This window comes from Phyllopteryx taeniolatus, chromosome 10 (genome assembly GCF_024500385.1).
Source record: "Phyllopteryx taeniolatus isolate TA_2022b chromosome 10, UOR_Ptae_1.2, whole genome shotgun sequence".
In the NCBI taxonomy this organism is placed as follows: Eukaryota; Metazoa; Chordata; class Actinopteri; order Syngnathiformes; family Syngnathidae; genus Phyllopteryx; species Phyllopteryx taeniolatus.
Genome location: NC_084511.1, coordinates 30435494 through 30458479, shown reverse-complemented (window position 1 = coordinate 30458479; position 22986 = coordinate 30435494). Strand labels below are relative to the sequence as shown.

The 22986-nt window shown below is 43.0% G+C and overlaps 1 protein-coding gene across 1 annotated transcript; it reads left to right on the top strand.

Moving 5' to 3' along the window:
* The first annotated feature begins 6984 nt into the window (after positions 1 to 6984).
* On the top strand, positions 6985 to 22194 carry canx (calnexin). Its single transcript, XM_061788125.1, has 14 exons — positions 6985 to 7161; positions 7236 to 7309; positions 9939 to 9997; positions 10096 to 10237; positions 10334 to 10415; positions 12703 to 12895; positions 12964 to 13153; positions 13856 to 13969; positions 14050 to 14206; positions 14933 to 15148; positions 17662 to 17781; positions 18560 to 18665; positions 18772 to 18887; positions 20419 to 22194. The coding sequence occupies exons 1-14, from the start codon at positions 6988 to 6990 to the stop codon at positions 20473 to 20475; spliced, it is 1800 nt and encodes a 599-aa protein (XP_061644109.1). The 5' UTR covers positions 6985 to 6987; the 3' UTR covers positions 20476 to 22194.
* The last annotated feature ends 792 nt before the right edge of the window (positions 22195 to 22986 follow it).

Sequence of the window (22986 nt, the reverse complement as noted above, 5' to 3'; positions counted from 1 at the left end):
TTGTTGGGTTTGTAGACAACTCAATGTTGTTTTTTATTCATGAATTGTTCATGCAGTATTACAAACTACAATAATCAGAATTTGAAGGGGAACATATTTCAATTCAGTTTAAGAGCAAATGAAACGCCATCAAGCATGATTAACATATCACTGGCAGAATCCTCTCATCTCACTTTTCCATTTTCAACACTTTTGATTGGTCAACCATTTGTAAAAATAACAGAGCCGCATGGGGACTGACCAGGAGTACTCTCTGAACTCTTGAGTGTGGGTCGTGGCGTGAGTTGGAGCCCACAGAAGTTCTCGTATCAATGCGCACCGCATTCTGTTAGCGCTCGTGCTAATGAGGCCATCGAAGTGCATCAGCGACTGTGTCGTCCTTGACCACATTTGAGGAGGAGCTCAGAGTAGAGCCGCTGCTCCTCTGCATCGAGAGGAGCCAGATGAGGCGGCTCGGGCATCTGTTTAGGTAGGATGGGAATGCCTCGGAAGAGCTGGACGAAATGGCTGGGGAGCGGGAACTCCTAATTGACTACGACCTCTACAGACAAAGTCTTTGTCATTTTAACCAGCAACACTTTTCGGAAATCATCAGTAGGAACTTCAACAATACTCGCACTCTGCTGTGGTTCGCAACCCCCCGAACACCTAACAGCAGATAAATGCAGTGAATTTGATTGAAAAAATACAATCCATCAGGTCAAATATCAGCAAAATGATTAAATGATAGTAAATCTGAAGCCACACAGGAAAAACTCTATTATTACCATGTCAGAATTTGATAGTTGCCCAAAAAACGCCATCAACGAGCTGTCTTGACTCAACACCGTCGGACTTTTTCAAAGCTATTGTGAAGTGAAGTCTGTGCTAGCTGATTTGCAGCAAATCATCCATTTCCTAAAGCAGCTCTGCCATTAAGCCTCTTCGAAAAACTAGAACGCTGGACACGTCCATGTTAGCAAGCTATAGACCCATCCCAAATCTCCCTTTCATAGCCAAGATTGTTGAGAAAGTTATTCTTAAGCAACTCAGCAATTTCTTGAACTTAAATGGACTTTTTGACAAACTTCAATCAGGTTTCCGAACTCATCACAGTACAGAATCAGCTCTTATCACAGTGCTAAATGATATAAGGTTGAGTACTGACTCGGGAAAGGTGTCAATTTTGGTCCTGTTGGATCTCAGTGTGGCTTTTGATACGGTAGATCATAATATACCGCTGAACAGGTTGGAAAACGGGGGCAGGACTAAATGGAACAGTCCTTAAATGGTTCAGGTCGTACTTGGAGGAAAGGAGTTATTTTGTAACCACTGGAAGTGTTCAATCTCATCGAATGGCAATGACCTATTGGGGTCCCTCGAGGGTCAGTTCTTGGACCCCTCCTGTTCAGCCTGTATATGCTATTTTATTACTTCAATAGTCCTTTGTTCTTGTGTGGGCCTTTTCAAATGTACTTAGTACCTTAATTATTTAATGTAACATGTGGCAGCTTGGACAGCATGCGACAGCAATGCAAAGACGTAAATAACCCGAGTTGTTTTAAATGTTTAGAAGCTGTTTTTTTCTTTGTTTTTAAGTGCTTTTAATCATGTGAAGCACATTGAGTTACCTTGTGTAAGAAATACCCTATATAAAAATATTTGCTTGGCTTTGCTTTGCTAATATCGTACACATGCATAAACGAGAATAGAAAACAGGATTTCTCCTCCAAATCATACCTAAATAAAACACATTAAAAAAAATGCATTTTCGTAACGAACCATTTTCATCCGACGAACCAATCAAGCTGAGGCATCCGTTCCCAGTTTGACCAATAATCGCTCTCCACGAGTTGCAGTTCCCCGAGCAACCAATTGGCCCGTGACAGTGGACCGGAAACGTCAGGCAAGTCCCTCTCATTGGCCAATCAGCAGCGGGCGGGGGCGGTCTCTGCCTGTCTCCAATATTCCCACGTGATAGGCGACACTAGTTCCCAGCCAGGCGACCGAGCCGAGGTGAGTGTACACAAATGTGACAAATGCCAACAAATGCCATGTTCTCCTTACACGCACGCAACACTTTTCGTCTTCTAAGCGTTGTTTGGTTTCCGCTGTACTCGCGTGGTCAAAATGTAAAAGAAACTGACGCTGTGGGCATTGTGTCGAGTAAGACGCTAAAGTTAGCTTCACCAGGTTGGCCCGCTAATGCTAGCATGCTACTTTAGCTGGCTAGCTAGCTGCTCATGTTTGACTTGTGGATGGTTTCGAACTTTACGTCCACTCGAGTTGAGATGAATAATTAAACGTTTGTCGGGCTGGTGGAAAAGTGTCTGTTTCGTAAGCAGCCTAGGCGAAGTGAGCGGCTATCCGTGTCAGTTCCGGGGCGGCTGGTTTTATTTTATTTATTTATTGATTGATTGATGGATTTAATTGTTACTTAGGGTTCCGGATCACTCAAGTGCTTTTTGAAGCGGTTGCGTCATCTTCCACTGAGCTACCTCTTTAAGATAAGATAAGGTCAACTACGATAAGTAATGCTTCTTCGATGGGGAAAATGGAAAGTAAGTCAACATGTTGTTGGCACAGCTACATTCTTAATGCTCGTTATTATAATCAAATAATGTTTATACTTATCAACCGAAAAGTAGCCTTTTGCCATGATTTTATTAAATTCTAAAATGACTGGTTGGAACTGACGCACGAAATGTTATATACAGGCACATCTCAGTAAGTTAGAATAGTGACAAATGCTTAATTTAGTTGAAATGCACTACACACACTCAGTGAAATATTTTATTTAAATATAAACGCGGCACGTTGGTTAGCACATCGGCCGCACACTTCTGAGCACCCAGGTTCAAATCCAGCCTCGCCTCTGTGGCGTTTGCATGTTCTCCCTGGCCTGCGTGGTTTGTCCGCGGGTACTCCGGTTTCCTCCCACATGCAAGAACATGCATGGTACGTTAATGGGAAACTCTAAATTGCCTGTAGGTGTGACAGTGACTGCGAATGAGCGATTGTTTATGTGCCCTGCGATTGGCTGGCGACCAGTTCGGGGTTTACCCCGCCTTTCGCCCAGAGTCAGCTGGGATAGGCTCCAGCACGCCCGCGACCCGCTTGAGGATAAGCGGTATGGGGGAAAAAATGAATAAATGCAAAAGTAGAATTTTGAAGAAATAAATTTGCCACCTGACAAGTGTTTTCCCAAGTGTTTAATGAATCTATTTAATGTATGAGTACAGGAAGTCCTCGAGTTATGACGTACTCGACCTACGACGTTTCGACTTTACGACGCCCGTGCCTCGTCCGCCATTTTGTCCCAGCACCATAGTGTTTCTGCTGAGCTAGTGCATAGTGCTTGTCTGTGTTTGTGCACCGGGAGCATCGTTGCCTTTTTCGCCCTCCTTTTTTCACACTCTCAGCAGTAATGGTAAGTACAGCATCTTATTTATTTATTTTAATGTATCTTAGTTTCTTTATACGAAGTATTAACCTTTCCTGCTACGGTCACCTGTCCGTGGTCGGGAGGCGCAGGGGAGACTCCTTCTCCAGTGGCAAGGTTGTCCTCCTTGGCGTTAACTCCCTTCTCTCGTTGCACAGCTGAGCTGGGCGGCGGCAACAATAAAGGCACGGAGCGCCGATGTGCTGCTTTAATGTCTTTATTAGCTCCTCTGCGCATTCGACGTCAACGGGTCCTCCGCTAAGCGCTGCTCTTCCCCGGTCGCCGTCACTACACTTGCTACTGTACACACTCGCACCTGCGCGCACTCCTTCCTCCTTCACAGTCACGTCTCACTCACACATCGACGCACACGCCCACACACACTGAGCTTGCTGTCACAATCACGTGGGGCAATACCCGTAACGGAAGTATTTCGACGTAAATTTCAACTTTAGCGGTGAAATCCGACTTGCGCGGAAATTCGGGTTACGTCGCCAACGTAGGAACGGAACTCGTTCGTAAATCGAGGACTTCCTGTACTGAAATAAATGAACGTTTTACCATATTCAGATTTATTGAGAATTACCTGTAGTTATTAAATTTCATCATATCATTTACATATTGAACTAAATTAAGTAATATGCCGTGGAACCTCGGTTGAGAAACTTAATTTGTTCCAAGACTGAAAATGCGAGCCAAAGCATTCTAACCCATTGAAATGATTGTAATTTGAATTAATCTGTTCCAACCCAGAAGCAAATTATTTTTACATTGTTTGTATCGACATTTATTTAAGGGTAAGTACAGTGCAATATTGAAAAAGGTGAAACTAATTTTTTGTCACAGTGTGTTTACAAGCAAATCACTGCAATGTCTTGACCTTGTCGCGTATTAGATTCTAGCACCAAATATTTTATTTTTAGTTTTTATTTATTTTTTACCTAACCACTCAACATGGGCTTCGCTTTATTGCCACAGTATTCTTAACTCTACTAGTACGCATAGTAGTGTTGGCCTCATCAAACAGCTATTATTACTACTGCTACTTTAAAAAAAAAATTTTTTTTTATAAAGGATTGTAATAACCATGTCGCTAGCATTTTCTCTTTCTCTAATGCACCGAAAAAAACCCAACTAGTCCATGCCAAGACTCTTGGTGAATGCGAACTCTGTGTGAACCCAGACAATAGCCATCCATCTTCCGTACTGCATATCCTCACTAGGGTCGCGAGCGTGCCGGAGGCTATCCCAGCTAACTCTGGGCGACAGGTGAGGTACACCCTGAACTGGTCGCCAGCAAATAGCAGGGCACATATAAACAAACACCCATTCACAGTCACACCTATGGGCAATTTAGAGTCTTCAATTAACCTACCATGCATGTTTTGGGGATGTGGGAGGAAACCGGAATACCCGGAGAAAACCCACGCAGGCACGGGGAGAACATGCAAACTCCACACAGGAGTGGCCGGGATTTGAACCCCGACCCTCAGAACTGTGAGGCGGATGTGCCGCCACCAGACAATATTTGTCTGAAAATATTGTTTGTGTTGAAGATTGAATTTGACACTTGCCGTTTGAGGAAGTGAACGGGTGTTAACGATTAGAATTTGTGAGCTGGTTGCTAGGAGACCAGAGGCCAATCCATTTGTTTGGATCCAGTCTGTCTGGTGGGTCCGGTTCGACCTGGTTAGCGTGCACGTTGATGCCGGAAAAGAAGAATCACCACCTTTTATTGTCATGACCATGCATGCACACGAAATTGGTTCTCTGCATTTTACCCATCACAGTGAACACACACACATGTTAGCGGAACACACTGGAGCAGGGGGCAGCTGAAGCGCCCGGGTATCAGCGTCTCGCTCAAGGACACCGCAGCCGTGAGTCCGGGGGATGTTGGCCGATGGTCCGGTCGGGGTCTTGAACCTAGGTCCCCCACGGTGGCAGGCCATGATCTTAACCATTGGGCCACGGCTGTGTCTAAAAAATAAAATAAATAAATACATTTTAGGGCCGCAAACTTATGATTCTATTAATAATCGATTCGTCTGACGATTGTTTGTTGATTACTTGATGAATCAGATGTAAAAGAAACTGTTTGGAATTTCCATCCCTTTATGTAAAAAAAAACAGGCGATTATTACAAATTGACTACATCAAATGAAAAAACAAAAATTGATGATTCACTTCCGGCTTTTGTCTGTTGGAGAATCTGCAAAGGTTTCAATCATTGTTTGCAAGTGAAAGCAGATGTTTGCAAATGCCTTATATTGATGAGAAACAAGTATACTTAGTTTGCTTTATTATTCAAATATAATTATTAATAATTAGTGTTTTATTTTTCTAATAAATATAATTATTAGGGATGCCCAATAACTACCGGACCGATATTGTTAGCTTTTGAGAGTGAAAGGGCTTTCTATTGTAGGACAAATTTAATATCAAACACAGTTGTGTAGAATATACATAGGTAGGGGGTCCAGTTTGGGTGTCCTTGACATTGTTAGAGACCCCTCATATAAACCATAAAAAAGATATTTTATCAGTATCGGTTTGGAGAAATATTTATCGGTTATCGTAATGGTGGGGAAAAAACTCTTTACTCTCGAGAGGCTGAAATGTCCAGGATTTGGACAGTTTTAATTAGCCATTGTCTCTAAACGATTCATCGATTATCAAACATCTTTATTGATTAATTTGATGATCGATTAGTTATTTAAGCGTTGCACCGCTCGTTAAAATGTTTATTCATACACTTTAATTTGCACCAAACGTTGATAGTTATTCATTTATTTGGAGTGAAATAGTTTTTTATTCACTTCTGTAATGTTTATTCATACCCATTTATTTGCTACTTGTCAATACTGTTTAGTGCGAATGAAGTTTTAACTTGTCATGAAAAGAAGGTAGCGGCCCGCTCACTTCAACTTATCAACCAATCAGAGAAGACCAAAGTTTCTTACGACAGGCCACGCCCACGCAACGTTTTTATGAAACACACATTCATGATCAAATGAGCGTTCGTGTGTGCCAGATGGCCTCCATGCTAAGCTATCAGCCACATTCCACTTGTCAATCCCGCTAAGCTCATTAGCCAATTAGCGTCTGCGGGCTAACAAGCCAATCAGAGGTGGCGGCGGCACAGGCAGCTTTTTATTGACAAAAATGTGACGGTCATGTGACATTTTGCTTGTTCGGGTTCAGTCCAAGCATGCATCACTACGCGTGCGCGTCACAAGGGCCAACCCACGTGTGTCGTTTTGTTGTTTTCTTAATGTGTGTCCGTGTGTTATTTTCCATGTGTCTAGGCGTGTGTTTGTCTGTTTCTGTGTGCGCGTATGTCTCTGTTTGTGTTGTTTTCTCTGTGTGTGTGTGTGTGTGCGTGATGATGATGATGTCAGGAGGGTGACTGGGGCTGAGACTTGTGTATCCCCTCTGTGCTGCTCGGTTACCATGGTGCCCATCCATCGCCGCGGTAACATGAAACACGCGATTCTGCGTGCGTGTCGACAACAAAGTCCCCAATCTCATTCCGTGTGCGGTTGCGTGCTTCTCATGCGCAGACGATGGATCGGTGGGTGTGGTTGTGCATTGTCATGGCGACGGGTGTCCTCTGCTTGAGCCTGGTGCAGCCGTGCCGGGCCGACGATGCGGACGTGGAAGACGACCTGGACGTGGACATGGTGGGCTCGTACGAGGATCTGGAGGACGACCATGCCGCCCCGCCGCCCGTCCCCAAAGTAAGTCGGCCGCTTGTTGACGTTGATGCGTGTCGGCTCTGTGTAATGATGTTGCCGTTTTGGCGGCGGCGCAGGTGACCTACAAGGCCCCGGAGCCAATGGGAGAGCACTTCTTTGCCGAGTCTTTCGACCGCGGAACCCTTGACAGGTGAGCAGCGACTATGCAGGAAAGATGATTTTTATTATGAAATTGCGGACCTTGATAGTAAGGCCCGACCGATGAATGGCTAAAAATTAACGTATTTTCCGCACTATAAGGCGCACTTAAAGCCTTTCATTTTCTAAAAAAAATCTGTGGCGCGCCTTCCTCCACCCATTCCAACCTGCTTGGACGTGTTTGTTCACTTCCTGACCACACTCATCATTGCTCTGGACGATTGACCCCAAGTATTTCAAGTCCCCCACCCTCGCTATCTCTTCTCCATGTAGCCTCACTCTTCCCCCACCACCCCTCTCATTCATGCACATATCTTCTGTCTTACTTCGGCTAATCTTCATTCCTCTGCTTTCCAGTGCATGCCTCCACCTTTCTAACTGTTCCTCCACCTGCTCCCTGCTTTCACTGTAGATCACAATGTCATCTGCAAACATCATGGTCTACGGGGTTTCCAGTCTAACCTCATCTGTCAGCCTATCCATCACCACTGCAAACAGGAAGGGGCTCAGGGCTGATCCCTGATGCAGTCCCACGTCCACCTTAAATGTGTCTGTCACACCTCCAGCACACCTCACCGCTGTTCTGCTGCCCTCGTACATGTCCTGTATTCTTCTAACATACTTCTCTGCCACTCCAGACTTCCGCATGCAGTACCACAGTTCCTCTCTGGGTACTCTGTCATAGGCTTTCTCTAGATCCACAAAGACACAATTTAGCTCCTTTTGACCTTCTCTGTACTTTTCCATCAACATCCTCAAGGCAAATAATGCATCTGTGGTACTCTTTCTAGGCATGAAACCATACTGCAAATACTCACTTCTGTCCTGAGTCTAGCCTCCACTACTCTTTCCCATAACTTCATTGTGTGGCTCATCAACTTTATTCCTCTCTCGTTCCCACAGCTCTGCACAGCACCTTTGTTCTTAAAAATGGGCACCAGTACACTTTTCTTCCATTCCTCCGGCATCTTCTCACGCACTAGAATTCTATTGAACATTTTTTTTTGCATCATCACTGGTAATAATTAAATGGAATTAAAAATAATTAAATAGTTTTACCACATTTAATTGCTTCACTTCAATGGACATTGTGCTGCTCCTATTTTGTGTGCCTGGCCACCTGGGGATTTTACAGACATGGATACACAATCACAGAAAAAAATCATTAGATTGTTTCTTCAATTTCTGGTTCATTTTAATGGCTGGTAGCACTAGAGCAGTGGTTCTTAACCTGTGTTCGATCGAACCCCAGGGGTTCGGTGAGGCAGTCGCCGGGGTTCGACAGAGGACTCGATACCCACCGCGTGTGCGTGCGTGCTTTTTCCGTAAAAGCATTTTTACACTGCATCTTGAATGCCTTGTTCATGCCGTTCAAAACACAAGGAAGCGTCAAAATTGGCGTTTACCATTGCGGTGCTGCGGCTCGAGTTGAAATGCTTTGTTCTTTTTTAAAACCATGTTTATTTAACATTTCAACGATACAGTTGATTTGAGTGGCATCGCTGTGCCGTCAGACGCGCATCCAATAATAAAAAACAGCCCAAAAGATTTACTCTTACCAATGAACCCTTTTCGAGGATTGTAGAAATAACAAAGAAAAGGAACAGACTTTGTTGTGAATTTTAACAACGAAGTCCGTTCCTCTGATTTGAGAGTGGCACTTACCAAGGAGAATGGCAACAGCAAAATTCATGTTCACTTAGTGAATTTTCATTGCAATTTTTTTGTGTGTGTGTGTGAAATTCATGTTTTGTTGGTTTTGTTCTTTTAACAGTAATTTTGTGTGCAACTGATGCGTGGTTGATTTTGTGCATGACCTGGTTGACTGCTAATCTACACAGACGATAAAATATATACCCGTTTTGAATTCGAAATAAACCATGTTTTATTTCCGTGCACTCGTTATGAAACTTGCGGGGTTCCGTCCCTCCAACAAGGTTAAGAACCACTGCACTAGAGGTATATTACCAGATCACAAAACACAATGAATAAAATATAGCTTATTCCATAATACTTAATGTCCTATTTGAAATGCTTTAGCTTCATTGTATTCCCAGGGATTTTCATTACAAACAAGAAAACCAGAGAAAGTGTTATGATATCAGCTCTTAAGTTCAACTCTTACGAGCTATTTCATCGTCATGGTTATATTTGTCCAAACAGATGTGCCTTTAGTTTTACCGGCCTTCAAAATGAACAAAAATCTGAAGAAACAAAGTTGGTCAAAAAATGTTTCCATGACTGTACATGACGGACACGGTCACAGCTTCTCAGTAAGCTGCAGTAATAAGTCTTTCTTTGCAGAGGAATATTGTTCTGTTGTCTGTCGACGTGTAGTTCAAATATGGGTCGCTGGCACCGTGACACAGTTGCTACCCATTAGCCCGTCTATGGCATTTTTTGCATTGTGCGTTACCCTGAACCGCTTAACAATTGACCAACAGTACCTCGCCATCAAACAGGACGTGGATTTCCTCGAACATATTTGAATCAAACACCTGTTGTGAATTTGAAAACATCGGACAGTTGGACACGTACATTAAAAAGTTTGGAGGAGGTCAAATTAAGTTGACCTCTAAAGGTCATAGCGCACATCTGACGGGCTGTCAATCATCTTTCAGCTGGGTGCTGTCCAGCGCCAAGAAGGAGGACACCGACGAGGACATCGCAAAGTATGATGGTGGGTGTGCCACAAACAACGTATGATGATGATGTGGTGGTGGTGGTGATGATGGTGATGGTGATGATGATGATGATGATGATGATGATGATGGCCAGGCAAGTGGGAGGTGGAGGAGATGAAGGACAGCAAGCTTCCTGGCGACAAAGGTCTGGTCCTCAAGTCTCGAGCCAAACATCACGCCATTTCTGCTCCGCTGCTGCGGCCATTCACATTTGGCACCGCGCCGCTCATTGTTCAGTACGAAAACACACGCGCGCGCACACACACACACACACACACACTGTCTAAACACGCTTGAGCTCAACCGTGATTGTGCTTTTCGTGTGTTGCCAGGTACGAGGTGAACTTCCAGGCTGGCATCGACTGTGGCGGTGCTTACATCAAGTTGCTCACTCAGACGCCTGAACTGGACCTGGTCAGTTTCATCACGCCTTTACATACGACACTGCCATGAAAAAGTATTGGCCCCCTTCTCAAATTCTTATATTTTTGCATAGTTTCCCCACTTTGTTTAAGGTCGTCAAACATATCGATATCAGACACATATAACCCAAGTGAACTTAAAATGCTGTTTTTCATTGATTAAGGGGGAAAAAAACTATTCAAAGTTACCTGGTCCTGTGTGGAAAAGGTAATGGCCCCCTTAACTGGTTGGCCATCCTCAGCAGCAGCAACTGAAATCAAGCGTTTTCTAGAACTGGCAATGAGTTTTTCACATCTCTGTTGAGATATTTTGGCCCCTTGTTCCCGTGTACAATTGTTTGAATTCAGCCTAAATGGAGGGTTTGAGGGTTAGCGTGAACGGCCTTTTTAAGGTCATGCCACTGCATTTAAATTGGATTCAAGTTCTAGGTCACTCCAAAACCTTCATTATGTTTTTTTAAGCCATTAAGAAGTTGACTGGCTCGTTATCCTGCTGCAGAACCCAAGTGCGCTTCAGCTTGAGGTCACAAATTAATGGCTGAACATTCTTCTCCGGGATTTTCTGTTAAAGAGCAGAATTCATGGTTACATCAAAGCAAGTTGTCCAAGTCCTGAAGGAGCAAAGCAGCCCAAGACCACTACCACCACCATGTTTGACTGTTAGTATGATGTTCTTTTTCTGAAATGCTGTAGTCCATTTACACCTGGATCATAACGATACACACACCTTCCAAAAAGCTCAGCTTTCATCTCGTCAGTCCATATCATAGTCTCCCAAAAGTCTTGGGAATCGTTCAGATAAGCTTTTGTTACTTTTGGTCGGCAGTGGTTTTGGCCATCGAACTCTGCCATTGATGCCCTTTTTGCCCAGTCTCTTCCTCATTGTTGTGTCATGAACTCTGACCTTAACTGAGGCAAAGGAGGCCTGCAATTCTACAATTTGTCCTGAGTTCCTTTGTGGCCTCCTGGATGAGTCATTGCTCTTCTCTCGGGGTAATCTTTGTAGGCCGGCCACTCTTTTGTCTATGTGAGGATAATGGCTCTCCCCATGTTTCGCTGGAATCCTAAAGCTTTAGAAATGGCTTTTGTAACCCTTTCCAGACTGATGTCAATTACTTCTCGAGGTTGTGTCATTTTGTCACAGCTTTTTTAGATCTGATTCTGTCAGACAGGTTCTGTTTAAGTGATTTCTTGATTGAACAGGTCTGGAGGTAATCAGTGAGCAGTGAAAATTTACCAAAAATTGTGATTTAGCTAATAATTAGGTCATTACTTTTTCACACATTGACAGGTAACTATGAAGTTTGTTTTCCTTAGTAAATGAAATCATTTAAAAACCCCATTTTAAGTTCACTTGGGTCATATTTGTCTATATACAAAAATCTAAGAATTTGAGAAGGAGCCCTAAACTTTTTCACAGCACTGTAAATTATTATATCTTACACATTGCACCAAACACTATACGTTAAATCTTAGACACACACACGCCATTTCAGGTTTAGGGGGCCACAGATCCTCAGTCTTCAATTTAATTTTCCAAAATGATCTTAATTACCTGGGGAAATAACTAATAGTAATAAATAATTTTAAAAGTTGTAAATTTTAAAAGTTATTTTTTGAAATTGTTTGATTATTAAATAATTTTATATTGTGTAGTTTTTCATTATCAAATTTGTTTGCTATTGTTATTTTAGTGTTTGCTATTGTTGTATATTTCTATAATTTTAAATTCTATGTTTTTGTAATTGCAATTCTAATTGTTTTTGCACAGGAAGAATCCAAACAAGTGGAACCACTAATAATTTGGGTTTTACATTAAAAATAGTTAATAGCAAATATTGTGATAGGCAATTGAAACCATTTTGAAAAGCTTACAAATTTGTAGTTTGTTTCATCAAAATGAATGCAAAATAATAAAATATTTGGGGGCAGTGTATATGAAAAATTGTAATTATTTTTGCAAAATGTCTTAAAAAAAATAAACACTGATATAAGCCTTCTCCTAATGGTGCTTTTTAGTGGATATTTAGATCCTAAATGTTATCAAAGTGGCCTTCGTCTTAAAAATGTCTTTCTTAAACCTGCAGATATCCTGTTCCGTATGTTACACATGTGTTACATATTACTCTATACAGTATGTGACTTACTATAGGACACCGCACACTGTGCTGTCTCACAATATTAGCTTCATGTAACAGTCCCACATGTCATTAAAAAAATAAGAGCACACATACTGTGAGCTGTGTTTGTGTGTGTCTTAACTGTGTGTGTCTGTGCAGGACGAGTTTGTGGACAAGACTGCGTACACGATCATGTTTGGACCGGACAAATGCGGCGAGGACTACAAGCTGCACTTCATCTTCAGGCACAAGAATCCCAAGATGGGCAAATACGAGGAGAAGCACGCCAAGAAGCCAGACGCTGACCTGCGCACGTACTTCACCGACAAGAAGACTCACCTCTACACGCTGGGTCAGACGCCCGCACGCCCTCACAGGCGCACAAACATGTGCATGACTCACTTGTGTGCTCCCCCCCAGTGGTGAACCCCGACAACACGTTTGAGATGCTGGTGGACCAAACCGTGGTGAACAGCGGCAGCCTGCTAACGGACGTGAGCCCCCCGGTCAACCCCCCCGCGGAGATCGAGGACCCCGACGACCGGAAGCCCGAAGACTGGGACGAGAGGCCCAAGATCCAGGACCCGGACGCCACCAAACCCGAAGACTGGTCAGTAAAACGTACAGGGCTCCCTGTCTGGTTACCCTGGTGACCGATGATGATGTCACAGCCTCTCTAAATCAGATGTGCTTGCTTACATAAGAAACAATATTGAAGTCTTTAAAACGCCGCAAAATCATCCAACACATTTGCAGTAGGAAAGCATATCCTTCATTCGCAACTCTTTGACAGTTTTAGTAGTGACTTCCAACTTCTTCTGATATAGCGCCACCCTGTCAGTGTGGCGTAACACTGCAATTGCAGTTCAAAATGACACCCAAGTTGCGCAGCTAACTTGTTTTCATGATGTTAAAGGTTGTCGAGCCAGAGGCGTTATTAAGGTGTTATTTTTATTTATCAAAACACAACAAAAACATTGGATTGGGAAACATGGGGTCATTAACCCCCAAAGGGGGGATATATGGTAGAAGGAACTAACGAGCCAATAGCGAGAGAGAGAACATTTTGTTAGGCCAGGTCTGCTGGATCTCGCTGAACAAGAACATGTTTAATCAGTGAGCTAGAGAATCAGAATCTCTCATTATTTTGACTGCCCACCATTTCCAAGAATGGAACCGGGTTCCGAAAAAGGCTGCTGACCGTGTATAATTGGGCTCTGTGTCAGTAAAAGTATCCGATCGTCACCTCCGGTCGTTCGTCTGCGTCTTACGGAGCATCTATTTCTACACTGCTGTACCACTGTAATTGCAGGGACGAGGACGCTCCCGCTCAGGTTCCCGACGAGGACGCGGTCAAACCAGACGGCTGGCTGGACGACGAGCCCGAGTACGTGGGAGACCCTGACGCCGTCAAGCCCGAGGACTGGTGTGTTACCATGGCGACCGGCCAGCTTTAGCAACACCGCCGCCGTGTCTCCATGTGTCGCCTATGCGTGTGTCGAACAGGGACGAGGACATGGATGGCGAGTGGGAGGCGCCTCAGATCCCCAACCCGGCCTGCGAGGTGGCGTCCGGCTGCGGCCAGTGGAAGCGGCCCATGGTCGACAACCCCGAATACAAGGGCAAGTGGAAGGCGCCAATGATCGACAACCCCAACTACCAGGTGACGTGTGATCGGCCACAGTTGAGGAGTTTCAGCTCGACAAGAGTAGTGCTTTAACACCATCTCGTGGTAACTTGTTCCAAAGGAACTATGTTGATGTGAAGTGGGCAGCGTCATTTCATAAAGTACTGTTTTGGTGCCATCTTGTGGCGTCTTGGTGCCAAGTAACTATGTTGGAGTTGAGGCACTTCAGTTAAAGAAGTCATGTTTTGCCGCCCTCTTGTAGCATCTTGGTGCTAAGGAACCATATTGATGTGAGTTGTGAGTGTTGAGGAGCTTCATTTCGACAGAAGTACTGTTTTGGTATCATCTTGTGGCATCTTGGGTCCAAGGAACTATGTTGGAGTTGATGATAATTAAGCTCGACCAAAGTAGTGCAGTGCTCCCATCCTATGGCATCTTGGTGCCAATGAACTAAGTTGAAGTTAAGGAGCTTCATTTAGACAAAAATAGTGCTTCGTAAGTTGCATGAAAATATCTCAAGTTAAATACAACTGAAGACCACCGAAAAATCCCTGTGTAGTGATTGTGGAGTCAGGAATGAGTGACCGATTGCGAAGGCAGATGTTACATCCAGAATCAGTCATAATTCCCGACTCCCAAATCACTGCCAGGAGATTTTCAGTGGACCTTTTTGGAATTATGAAGGAGCACGATATAAAAAATACCTGTACGGGTGAATGATCGGGTGCCGTCGTGACCAGGTTGTGTGGGCATCTGTGGCAGGGCGTGTGGAAGCCCCGTAAGATCGCCAACCCCGAGTTCTTTGAGGACCTACACCCGTTCCGGATGAGCGCCTTCAGCGCCGTGGGCCTGGAGCTGTGGTCCATGACGTCCGACATCTTCTTCGACAACTTCCTTGTCACCAACGACCGCAACGTGGCCGAGCGCTGGGCCAACGACGGCTGGGGCCTCAAGAAGGCGGCCGAGGGCGCCGCAGAGGTACAGAACAGGCCACCTTTTTTCCAAAATACTTTATGGTGGAATATTTAAACGCCTTTTTTCTCAAATGGATGTCACTTTGGGAAATATTTAACTTATGCAGAAGACATTTGGGTTTCAGATCAAACGATATGAGGCAAAAGTTCAGAATTCCATCTTATTTCATGGTATTTATATCTAGATGTGTTAAACAACTCAGGACAGAGCACCTTTTGTTCGAAGCCACCCTCTTTTAAAGTGGATTGGTTAGATTGGTTCCTTAAACATTGAATAGTGCTCGTTCTTGTTTCACCTTGGAAAACTGCATTTGCTCTGAAGCAAACATGAAGACCAGAGAGCCGTCTATGGGAGAAAAGCCAACCATTTTAAAGCTGAGAGAAGAGGGAAAATCGATCAGAGCTATTGCACAAACATTGGGCATAGCCAATACAGCAATTTGAAATATCCTGAAAAACAAACTACGAGTATACTGAGTAAGAGACATCGGACAGATCGGCCAAGGGTATCAACAGCAGTTGATGACAGATACATTGTGAGAGCTTTGAAGAAACACCCAAAGACAACCGTCAGTGAAATCGCTGCCGACCTCCACAGGGCAGGGGTGAAGGTATCACAATCCACTGTCGAAGAAGACCGAGAGAAGAAATATACAGGCCATATCGAAAGATGCAAACCACTCATCGGCAAAAACAATCGATTTTGCAAAGAAGTACAGAGACGAGCCACAAAAGCTTTGGAACAAAGTTTTATGGACTGATGAGACCAAGATTAACCTCTAGCAAAGTGCTGGGAAGGCCAAAGTATGGCGAAAGAAAGGCTCTGCTTATGATAGAAAACACACAAGCTCACGCGGATAGTGGTCATGTCATGGCTTAGGCTTGCATTGCTGCATCTGGAACAGGCTCACTGGTCTTTATCGATGATGTAACTCATGATAGTAGCGGCCGAATGAGTTCTAAAGTCTACAAAACCATTTGGTATCGGAATTTACAGAACAATGCATCCAAACTAATCAGGAGAAGCTTCATCCTGCAACAAGACCATGACCCAAAACACACTGCCAACACAACAAAGGACTTCATCAGGGGGGGAAAGTGAAACGTCTTAGACTGGCCAAGTCAGTCAACGGACCTTAACCCAATAGAGCATGCATTTTACCTCCTGAAAAGGAGACTAAAGGGAGAAACCCCCAGAAACAAACACTAACTGAAACGGGCTACAGTGAAGGCCTAGAAAAGCATTTCAAATGAAGAATGCGACAGTCTGAAGTCAATTGGTCGCAGGCTTGATGTGGTTATTGCAAGTAAGGGTTATGCCGCCAAATATTAAATGTTATTCACTTTAAGGTCATTTGTCCTTTCCAATACTTTTGCTCACTTGAAAAGTGCGGGGCTTCAAACAAAAGGTGCTCTCTCCTGAGTTGTTTAACACATCAGAATCAGAATCAGAATTATCTTTATTTGCCAAGTGTGTCCAAAAAAAACCACACAAGGAATTTGTCTCCGGTAGTTGGAGCCGCTCTAGTACGACAACAGACAACTTTGGAAACATAAAGACATTGACGAAAAAACAGTCACTGAGCAGTAAAGGTTAGATGCAAATGCCACGAAATAAAAGCTGGAATTCTAAACTTTTGACTCGTATTAAATTTTGGATCTGAAAACCAAATGTCTTCAGCATACAACAAAACATAGGAATTGACCTTGCCGTTCAATACTTCTGTATATTTTCCAAAGATGTTTTTTAAAGGCCTTTTTCCTGAGAGATGCAATTATTTTGTCGAGACTTTTTTTTCTGCCATAGGACTTTCTCAAATGACTTTTTCCGGAAACGTACATTTCCTGAAATACAGTACTCCCTCAAGATATCGTGGCTCATTTATTGTGGATTTAGTGCAGGGCATCAGTGTAGTGCAGTTACTCACCTGCACATCTGTGGTACAGTTAGCATACCAGTTTGATATAAAACAATTCTATACAATATACAAGTAAGTAGGGGTTCGCTGCTCCAGGTTTCCATCAGTTTGGGGGTCCTTGTGCCTGGAAATCATTGAAGACCCCTGATATAAACCATAAAAAAACCTTATCGTGATCGGCTTGGAGAAGCAGCAAGTTACGGGTATCGGTGGCAAAAAACGGGTATCGTACATCCCTATATCACATCATTCTTCGCTACTTAGCAGCTTTCGTCTATTGCGGAGCTTTTCTGGAAGGTAGACGAGGGATTACCGTAATACTCCTTTACAGAAAATGGACACATTTTGGGGGAAATACACTTTTAACTTAAGTTTTCTGAGTCGCAAGCTGTCACTTGGTCAATGTTTTTGCGAGCCAAGATTTAAGATGGCAGTCGGTGGCAGAGAACGCCACCACATCCGCGCAGCATCCCATCACTTTCAACTATCTATGAAAATCTCCAACTTTTTCCCTGAAACTGTCAGCCTCCCAAGTGACTTGGCGTCCTCGCCGTCCCCTTAACTTTCAAGTCGAGTACAACGACCGTTTTGTGTGCAGCCGGGCCTGGCCGCTCAGATGATGACCGCGGCAGAGGAGCGGCCTTGGCTTTGGGTCGTCTACGTGCTGACCGTGGCCTTGCCGCTCGTCCTCGTCCTCGTCTTCTGCTGCACTGGCAAGGTAACGCGCACAAACACACGATTCCTTTCCCTACCCACCGGTGAGACACAAGGGTAGTGTTTGTGATACTGTGAGACAATTTTGTCCCAATTCATTGTGACGTAAAGTTGCTATGGTGAGGTTTTAGCCCAATGTTAAGCAATTGTTTTTTTTTGTCATCGGCGCTTATGTTGGTTTGAAGACTAAAATAAACGCTAAAAACCATCAGTGCAAAAATGCAAGCAACCGCTTACTTTGTTAGCTGTCTCAATGTTGGAATAGACTTATTTTATTGTTTCACTCACCCAATTGACTGGAGAGTTGACTTGACTTCGCTCCGCCCGGTGTAGGCTGCGGCTCGAAGCGCGTCGGACGCTACGCATCGGGAAAGCCTCCTTTGAACAACATGATCTTTTTGCGCTGAGGCGACTGGTCATTCATTTTAACATAGTTAAGACGCTTTTTTTTTTTTCACCGCAGTTGGGCACAAGCACGTCTTCGTACGTGTTGTTCTTCGGTGGTTTACGCCGCTTCTTCTTCGCGGCTGGAGGACTAGGCGTCGAAACTGGGAACCGAAATGTTTTAATTTGAGCGGTTCCGGGAGAACCAAACGTTAGTCCCGGTTCCAATCGGTTCTCGATGCCCAACCCTACATATAAGTATGCAACTTTTCTCCAAGGAGGGGCGGGCTACATGTCATCAGCCTACATTTGCATCTTACGTGAAATGATCTCAAAAGTGATGTGCCTCCTCTTGAGAGCTGAACATGATGATGATGATGATGATGGTTTGCGTGCAGAAGAAGAGCGAGGCCCCGGCAGCGGCGGAGTACAAGAAAACGGACGAGGCCCAGCCTGACGTGAAGGAGGACCAGGAGGCCGAAGAGGAGGACAAGACTAGCCCAGGTCTCTCAGCCCAGCAAGCAAACTATTGATTTTCCTTTGCAGTTTTGTTTTGTTTTTTTTTGCTCTTTGCGCTGTTGTGACCCGAGGTGCGTTGGCTTGTTTGCAGAAGGCGAGCAGCAGCAGCAGCAGCAGGAGGAAGAGGAAAATGAGGAACGTCCCGCCGACAATGATCAAGCGGGCGGTGATAAGGAGGACGAGGTAGAGGCGGCGTCAGGGGAGGAGGTAAACAACAACAAAAACACTCGTCTTTGTTTTCATTGCCATGATGTTGCCGACCCATGTGCCGCAAAATCTTTTTTTTGTTTTCCCCTCCCGTTGCTTGTGCAAAATGCAACTCACAATCCTATTCTTCAACATAAGTCTTGCTTTAGTTTTGTTCCCTTTTATTTCTCCTGATAACAAACAAATGTAGAAACTGATTTTTTTTTTTTTTTTTAAACAAAGCATTAACTTCAACTTGAGCAGAAATAATAGAAAAAGAAACTTTCCAAATTAAAGATGCTAAATTTTGGGTTTTCGTTTGCTGTAAACTAGAATCATCCAAATTATACATAAAAATAAAATCAGGAAATGTCAAATTTTCTAATTTAGTGAGATGTACCTGTATATTATGAATAACATGACTTCTTCTTTGGCCCCAACAACAAAGATATAAAATAAATGGCATGCAGTACATTTGAATATTTTACAATACTTTGTCCTTAAATATTTGTTTAACTTGACTAGAGAGAAAAATCTTTTTAATTTTTGTTGAAATGTCAAATTCTCGTATCTTTGTCTTATGATGTACATTATGTTAATGTGGTTCAAACAAATCTCTGAAAAGGGCTAATATTGACCCACTCAATTCGATTCCGGTCGATTAATCGTTCAAATAATACAATACTGAAAAAATAACCTTAAAACATGAGACATTTACATATTGAAAATAAACTGCCAGTCCTACACTGCGTTCCAAATGCGTATGCAAGTGATATTTTTCTCTGATTTCCCTAAATAGTTGATATACGTGACAGTCGGCATAATTTTCAAGTCCTGAACTGTCAGAATATCATTTAAATACTTTTAGAAAAAGTTAAAATGCACTGTTTCAAACTATTACGCACAACAGAGTTTTTATGGGTTTTAAAGAACTGCAATAGTCATTTATTGAATTTGCAGTATTAGGAGGTCCAATGTACAGAAATCCAAAGCAATTCCAAACAAAAACCTCTTAACAAGTCAAGTGACATTTGGATGACCGTTATTTGATAGCAGCTTCACAATTCTTACATCCATTCCACGTTTCTGCTAGAATTTCTTTTGAACTGTTGACTTGTCGTGCTTGAAGATGACTGAAAGCACAGCTCTTCTCTCCTCTCGGTCAGTCAGAAAGTCTGCATACTTTTCAGAAGCCATATTCTGACGCTTGATGACTTGGAAATCAGGCCGACTGTCATTTGTAGCGACTATTTAGGCAAATCAGAGAACAGTATCGTTTGCATAATAATTTGGAGCGCAGTGTACTGGCGGGAGGTAGGGACCGAGCCTGACCGTGAATAGCGAAAATCCACAGATAATTGGTGGCTGCCCCTTATAATTCCACTGAGGAGAAAAAAGAGAGAAAATCTTTAATTGGTGTGGATAAACGGCATATACGGTCTGTTCCTGCAGGCTGCGAAGCGCAAGTATGCGGGGCTCCACTGTGTTTTTTCTTTGAGACTTAAGTTGACATCCCGACGTTGACGTGACTTGTTTCCTTTTGTGTCCGAAGTTGGAGGATGACATTCTGCGGAGATCTCCCAGGAACAGGAAGGTCAGAAAGGACTGATCAATCTCGAGCAACTGCCCCCCCCCCGCACTCCCTCCCAGGTCCCCCATGCCCATTTAATGCCCCCCTCTCCTCCCGCGTGGAAGCGGGCAGAAAAAGAACGAAAGCAAACAGCGCAGATGAGTTCCAGCGCCAACAGGACCGACGTAGACGTAAGGTTTCGTTTTGAAAAGAGATTATCCAAGTCCACTTGCAACTTCCTGCATCATTCCTTAACACAAAGCCAGAGCAGACTCACACCCGCCGGACCGTCGGACGGCCCGCTAGCAGCCTTTGGGCCAATCAGACATCACGGGGATGATGTCACAGAGTTGCTAATGCTAATGAGCCTGATTTGCATTTAAATGATAAATCCCAACAAGCCTTTGGTGACACCTAATCGAATGGTTTAGCAATTAGCAGCCGTTAATTAGCCTGTTAATGATGCGCTAACAGCTGGCAGCAGACCAGATAATGTGGGTAAACAGTTTGCTAACTGATTAAGTGGATCCTTAAGAGCTGTTTCCATCCGCTCTTGAGCACATATTGGACATAAGAAAAATCTCCAAGCAAAAAAAATCCACTGCGTAATTGTACCTTCTGCCATCTAGTGGAAGAGCGTGTAATTGTTCTGCCTGTCACTATACGTCACTGGCATAGATGGGTGAACAAAAAATACATAACCATTTTCAAACCAATGACGTGAAATTGGATCATTTCAGCCTAATTGGGATTAAGTGTCTTTTTGATAGAAGCAATGCTGCTCACGTTGATGACATCACTCCTCGTCACATGACGTCACCGTCTGGACGTGTCCCGACGCCGCTCCCTTCATCTTTAGCCAAACAAATCTTTCTCAAAACAAATCTGAAGCTTGATGGAAAAGGCAGTGTCTGCTATGATGATTTTTATTTTATTTTTTTCCCCCCTCCTCCTTCCCTATTTGATCGAATCTTTCGACGTAGCTCTGCACTGAACAGGAAGTGAGTGAGTCGCACATCCTGTTTGGACGCGTCTCTCTGTCCACGTCTTCGTTTTGTCAGCAAATTAGCTTAGCCTTAGCAGTGGTGCTTGAGTCTGCTTCTTCCTTTGATTTTGTGTTAACGCTTTTACTCATTCCCTACTCCTTGTTCACTGCAAAGACATTTTTATATTGTAGACATTTTTAGGGAACTATCTCGGTCCACAACATAAAAATCCCTTTTGTAGTGATTCAGGAGTAGCGATGAGCGACGGCGTTCGGAATCATTGATCATTCCTGACTCCCGAATCACTACGAAGGGATTTCTGGTGGACTATTTAGGAACTATCTAGGTTCACTATATAAAAATGACTTTGTTGTGATTGGGGAGTAGGTAGGGAATGAAATGAGTGAATGAGTCCAACTGCATTCGGAATCATTCACTCATTCCTCACTACGTACACATTTTCATATATGGAACCTAGATAGTTCTGCAAGTCTTCTGGCGTCGGCATCGTCACGGTGATACCGCCTGCTAACACTGTACATCAGATCCACTTGCTAACTGCCTCTTGGTTGCTGTTTTTTAATTATTATTATTTTGGATTTTTCAGTTTTAGCTTTTTGTGTTGAAACTAAAGTGCTGGCTCTGCCTGTTCCTGCTGCACACATGGTGTGGCGAGTGAGACGCCGCCGGAAAAATGGTCCAACTTTGACTAGAAATACTGTGAGACGCTGATGTGTGTTTTGATGAATAAAAAGGCCAAATGGAACATTAACAGCTGCTTTTTTTTTTTTAAACTGTTTTTTTCATTATGATGTTTTGAAGGCAAACCGCTCTTTTATCAGTGCAAACATAAGTCGGTGAGTGAAGGATTACCAACACAATAACTGTGTATCTTTAGAAAAAAAAATCTAAAATCCAGTCTAATAAAATAAATCTGAAAACAATGTAATAAAAAAATATATCGGAAAAATCATGCTTACTCAAATCTTAAACATTTCAAGAAAATGTAAAAAAAAAATCTAGATCACCAAAAATTTAGTGAAAAATTAAGTATAAGTATTTTTGTGTAGAAAAAGTTGTCGTTAAAAAAATCAGTGTAGTAAAAAAAAGAAATCTCCCCAAAATATTTTTTTCAAAAGATTGTTAAACATTTAAACAGATTTAAATAGCCAAAGATGATGTAAAATGAATCTTTGAAAAATTCTGTGTAGACAAGCAATTTGTAAAAATTCTGCGTATTAAAAAAAAAAAAAAAAAAAAAAAAAGTAATTTAATCCACCCCAAAAACATTTTTAAATCATAATTTCAGTGCAAAAGAAAAAAATCTCAATTTCTGTGTTGGTGAAAAAAACTAGTTCCAAATAATTCATTGAAAAGAAATTTACATTTTAACTGTCAGTGTTAAAAAAGCAACATAGAAGAAATTGATCTGTAAAAAATTATGTATAGAAAGTTGGAACAAAATAAGTTAAAAGATTCCAGTGTAAAAAAAAAACAAACGTAAAAGTTCAGAAAAGAATCTCAAATTTCTGTAGGGGGAAAAAAACCGAACATTTTGTAATGA

What these genes read in the sequence shown, in the direction of transcription:
- canx (XM_061788125.1), top strand. Translation starts at nt 6,988, where the DNA reads ATGGATCGGTGGGTGTGGTTGTGCATTGTCATGGCGACGGGTGTCCTC. An exon ending in GGACATCGCAAAGTATGATG is followed by an intron (nt 9,998 to 10,095) that starts GTGGGTGTGCCA and finishes GATGATGGCCAG; the next exon opens with GCAAGTGGGAGGTGGAGGAG. An exon ending in GACTCACCTCTACACGCTGG is followed by an intron (nt 12,896 to 12,963) that starts GTCAGACGCCCG and finishes GCTCCCCCCCAG; the next exon opens with TGGTGAACCCCGACAACACG.